Genomic DNA, 4,091 nt, shown 5'->3' with positions numbered 1-4,091 from the left:
GTGGGTGGGTGGGTGGGGGGCGGCGGATGTTTAGTCCTAACGATGACTACGTTGCTGGGCCAAGGACGCAGGAGGGGCCTGCAGAATTGAAGGGAGGAACCCTTTAATAGCTCCGGGAGGCAGGAAGAAAAGAAGGAGATCGCGGCCAAGTCGGGGGGTCTGAACTACCCGCAGCCCGGGGCAGGCGCAGGATAGCCGCCTTCCGCAGACCCGGCTCTCCCTCTGGATCCCGCCGCCCGGTTCGGAGAGAAGCGCCGCGCGCCTGGCGGTCGGCGTGGGGTGGGTGCGTCGCCCAAAGGCGAGGGCAGCTTTCGGGCAACCGCGGGCCGGCATGGAGGAGAACGAGCAGCACCTGGGCGACGGAGGTGCCGAGCCGCCGCCTCCGCAGCCGCCGGAGGAGGCCAGCAGCGGCAGCGACGGCGAGGCCAGCCGAAGGAGGGCCCTGCTTGTGCCCCGCGTGCTCCAGGCTCCGGGCAATCACCCGCACCCGCCGCACCGCATCACCAACTTCTTCATCGACAACATCCTCCGCCCGGAGTTCGGCCGCAAGAAGGACGACGGCAGCGGCGGCGGCGGCGACGGCAGCGGCAGCAACAGCCCGGAGCCGCGGCGGCGGCGACAGCAACAGCCGCCGCCACCGCAGCAGCAGCAGCAGCAGCCACCGCATCTGCTGGGCGCCAGGAGTCCGTCGGCAGCTCCGGCCGCGGGTTCCCTGGCCGAAGGAGGCGACGGCGGCAGCGGCGGTCCCAAGACTGGGGTCCCCGCCAAAAAGGGAAGCGACTGCGGGGAGCTCGTCGGAGCCTTGAAGTCCGGCGGCGGCGGGGACTTGTCGCTCAGCTCAGATTCGGACAGCTCGCAGGCCAGTTCATTTCCCGGTGGTCAGCCCATGCTGTGGCCGGCCTGGGTCTACTGCACCCGCTACTCAGACAGGCCTTCCTCAGGTAAGCAGCGGCATTGGGTCTACTCGGTCACCCGCTCGCACGGACGAGAGAGGCCGGGGCCGAAAGCCGAGGCGCAGGAGAAGGAAGGAGGATGGCAGAGAAGGTGGTATTCCTTGAGGGGGGGGGCTGCTTGGGAGGGACTGGCGGCGGTGGGAGACCCCCTTCCCAAACGGAGGAAAGCCTCCACCCAAAGCTCCGCTCACCAATCTCAAAGCAGCCTTGAAAAGCTTTTGCCACAGGCCTCCCTCAACACGGGAGTCTTCCCGCCGGTGGAACTGCTTGGAAGGCGGCCTGTGGAAAAAAAAAAACCGGGCAGAAAATGGCAGGACCGTAGCGAAGCGCTTCCTGCTCCGCCGCCTCCTTCTCCAGCTCCGCTCCAGCTGGGGAGCGCTCCTTGGAGCCTGGCGCTTGACTGCAGCCGGCTAGCGGGCTCGGAGGCTCGCCCCCTCCGGGCCTTTGCGCCCTTTCCCTTCGGGGGTCTTCGCAAGGGCGCTGAAAGCCATTCCGGGGGCCGGGGAGGGGCGCAGGCCGCGAGAGTTTTGCGAGGGCGCCCTCGACCCGCTTAGGGGGAGGAGACGCCGCGAATGGGATACGTCCCCCATCTCCGCGGTCAGCCAGGGCTCCGCTGGCTGTTTGTTTGTTTGCCCTTCTTCTGAATGCAACAAACGGAATTTTTATTCCTTTCCCGGTTGCATTTTATTACTGATTTCCAAACAAAAACGGGAAGCGAAGATTTTGTGATGAGAGCTTCCATGCGGGGGATATTTGGCACCCGAGCCTGAACTCCATTGTTCTCCACCTTCCCGCTTTGTTAAGGTCTCATTTCCTCGGGCCCCGATCCCGACCCAGCCAGGCTTCCCAGGACGCCGAGTCGGTTGCCGCTTGGCCTCTCCCGTCCTTCTTCCTCTTGGAAAATGCAAAAAAGGAAAGCGCGAGGGCGGCGGCGGGCCTTATAGCACCCGAAAGCCACAAACCCTTGGCTCTTTTCTGCTCTCCCAGCTGAGCGCTGTGCGAAGGGTTGGCCTGCGGGGAAAGCCAGGAAATCTCACCCCCCGGAGTTGGAAGGGCCAGCTCTGTCTTTGCGAGTCTGGGAGGCCGCGAAGTCTTTCTCCTGACCCTGGGAAGCGAGGAAGGTTTGTTGGCTGGTTCGTTTGAACAGAGGCCGCAGCCCTTGAAACCTTTGCTGGTGGGTTCCAGAGCAGGAGGGAGGCAGGGAGGAAAAATAACAGGGGATTCTCCCCCCCCCACCAACACACACACCTTTCCAAAGGCCGAGCGAAGCGGCCCGGTCTCCGCTTTCTCCCGGGAAACATTTCCCATCTCCCGCCCCCCTCCCAAAAAAAAGTCCCGCTCCGAGCGATCTTCTGACAGGTCAGTCGGCCGCCTAATTCCCGGTAAAAGGGGCTGCCTGTCTCGAGGATCCGAAGCTGGCTGGCCTGGGCAGAACGGAGGGAAGGACAGCGCCACTGCGGCCGGGTTCTCGCCAGCCGCCGCCGCCGCGGCCCGGGAGTGGAGGGACAGCGCCTGCCGGAGTTGGGCTTCCTCGGGGAGGGCTCTTGCAGGGAATCCCCAGGTCCTAATGCTGCCGAGAGGCAACAAAGAAGGAAAGCAGGCTGGAGAGGGGTCCTCGGCAGAAGGGAGCTAAAGCGCAGTGGCTGGCTGCGGAGCATGGGCCGGGTGGGTTCCAGCCTCGCTCTTTCCCCCCCCCCCCCCGCCAACGGGACCCTCGGCTTCCTGGGAGTCCCTTTGGCCGGCGGTCTCCCGAAGGCCGTCCTCGGGAGGGGCGGGGGTCTTGGCTTCCCTTCTCCCCTTTTCCTCTGGCGTGCAAGCTGGCGTCCCCGGAGCTGGCAAGGCCGACAAAGAGGAACTGGCGGTGCCTTCCCGCTCACCCCTCCTCTCTCTCTCTTTCTCTCTCTTTCTCTGTCCTCCTCCTCCTCCTCCTCCTCTCCCCGCGGCTCGCAGGCCCCCGATCGCGGAAACCAAAGAAGAAGAGCGCGAGCAAGGAGGACAAGCGGCCCCGGACGGCCTTCACCGCGGAGCAACTGCAGAGACTCAAGGCGGAGTTTCAGACGAACAGGTACCTGACGGAGCAGCGGCGCCAGAGCCTGGCTCAGGAGCTCAGCCTCAACGAGTCCCAGATCAAAATCTGGTTTCAGAACAAGCGGGCCAAAATCAAGAAAGCCACCGGCAGCAAGAACTCCCTGGCCGTGCACCTCATGGCGCAAGGGCTCTACAACCACTCCACCGCCTCGAAAGACGGCAAGTCCGACAGCGAGTAGACGGCGGGAGGGGAAGGGGAAGGGCGGGAGGGGGGCCCGGCGGCGGCGCAGCCGGACGGGCTTTAGACAATGCAATAATTTAATGAAGATGATGAAAAAAATGAGATAGATCTAAGGGCCAGTGTACAAAGATTATACCAGCATAAATAGCGGAAAATATTGTATTAGATAGAATTCTGCAATATTCTCTCTGTGTAAATACATACACACATATATATATATGTAATTTATAAATATATGCACACACACACACACACATATATATATATTAAAAAAATTGCAGGTGAGATGTAAAAAAAAATCCAAATATCTGATTATAAAATATTTTTTTTATTTTTTTTTATTTTGCTTTTTTGTTTCTACAAAAACTTTAGACGCTGACGGTCGATTTTTTTAAAAGCTTCAGTTCCTTTTTATAGACGGTTTTAAACGGACTGGACACTCTTTTTTGAAGCTCAATATATCTATCTTATCTATATATATATATATAAAAGACAACTTTTTTGCTGAAGTCCAAAGATTTTTATTGCTGCATTTCACGAGACTGTGAACCGAATAAATAGCTCTCCTATTTGTTCTGCGAGTTTAAATGTTTCTTTTTCTCCTCCCCACCACCCTTTCCCTCCTCTTACGCTGCCTGTGGGGGAGTGGGTGTGAGAGAATAACTCCAACCATAAAAATATACTGGTAAGCATACTGCCTAACACATACTGCCCTTTGAGGAATTCAAGTTAAAAGAAATCCTGAGGCACCTCACCGACCCCAGGAATTTCTCTCTCTCAATATTTCCTCTGTTAAAAGTGGTGGGAGGAAAAAGTGACTTAGAAAAAGTTGTTAAATAGTGGGAAACTTCCAGAAGGCTTAAGGCGGC

General features: G+C 58.7%; 1 protein-coding gene across 1 annotated transcript; it reads left to right on the top strand.

Moving 5' to 3' along the window:
* The first annotated feature begins 331 nt into the window (after positions 1-331).
* Positions 332-3,220, top strand: EN2 (engrailed homeobox 2). The gene is made up of 2 exons (XM_015832512.1): positions 332-941; positions 2,904-3,220. Exons 1-2 carry the CDS (start codon positions 332-334, stop codon positions 3,218-3,220), a joined length of 927 nt encoding a protein of 308 aa, XP_015687998.1.
* Positions 3,221-4,091: the final 871 nt, after the last annotated feature.

This window comes from Protobothrops mucrosquamatus, unplaced genomic scaffold, assembly GCF_001527695.2.
Source record: "Protobothrops mucrosquamatus isolate PMUCROS unplaced genomic scaffold, P.Mucros_1.0 scaffold5, whole genome shotgun sequence".
Taxonomy (NCBI): domain Eukaryota; kingdom Metazoa; phylum Chordata; class Lepidosauria; order Squamata; family Viperidae; genus Protobothrops; species Protobothrops mucrosquamatus.
This window is presented reverse-complemented; position numbering and strand designations above follow the sequence as displayed.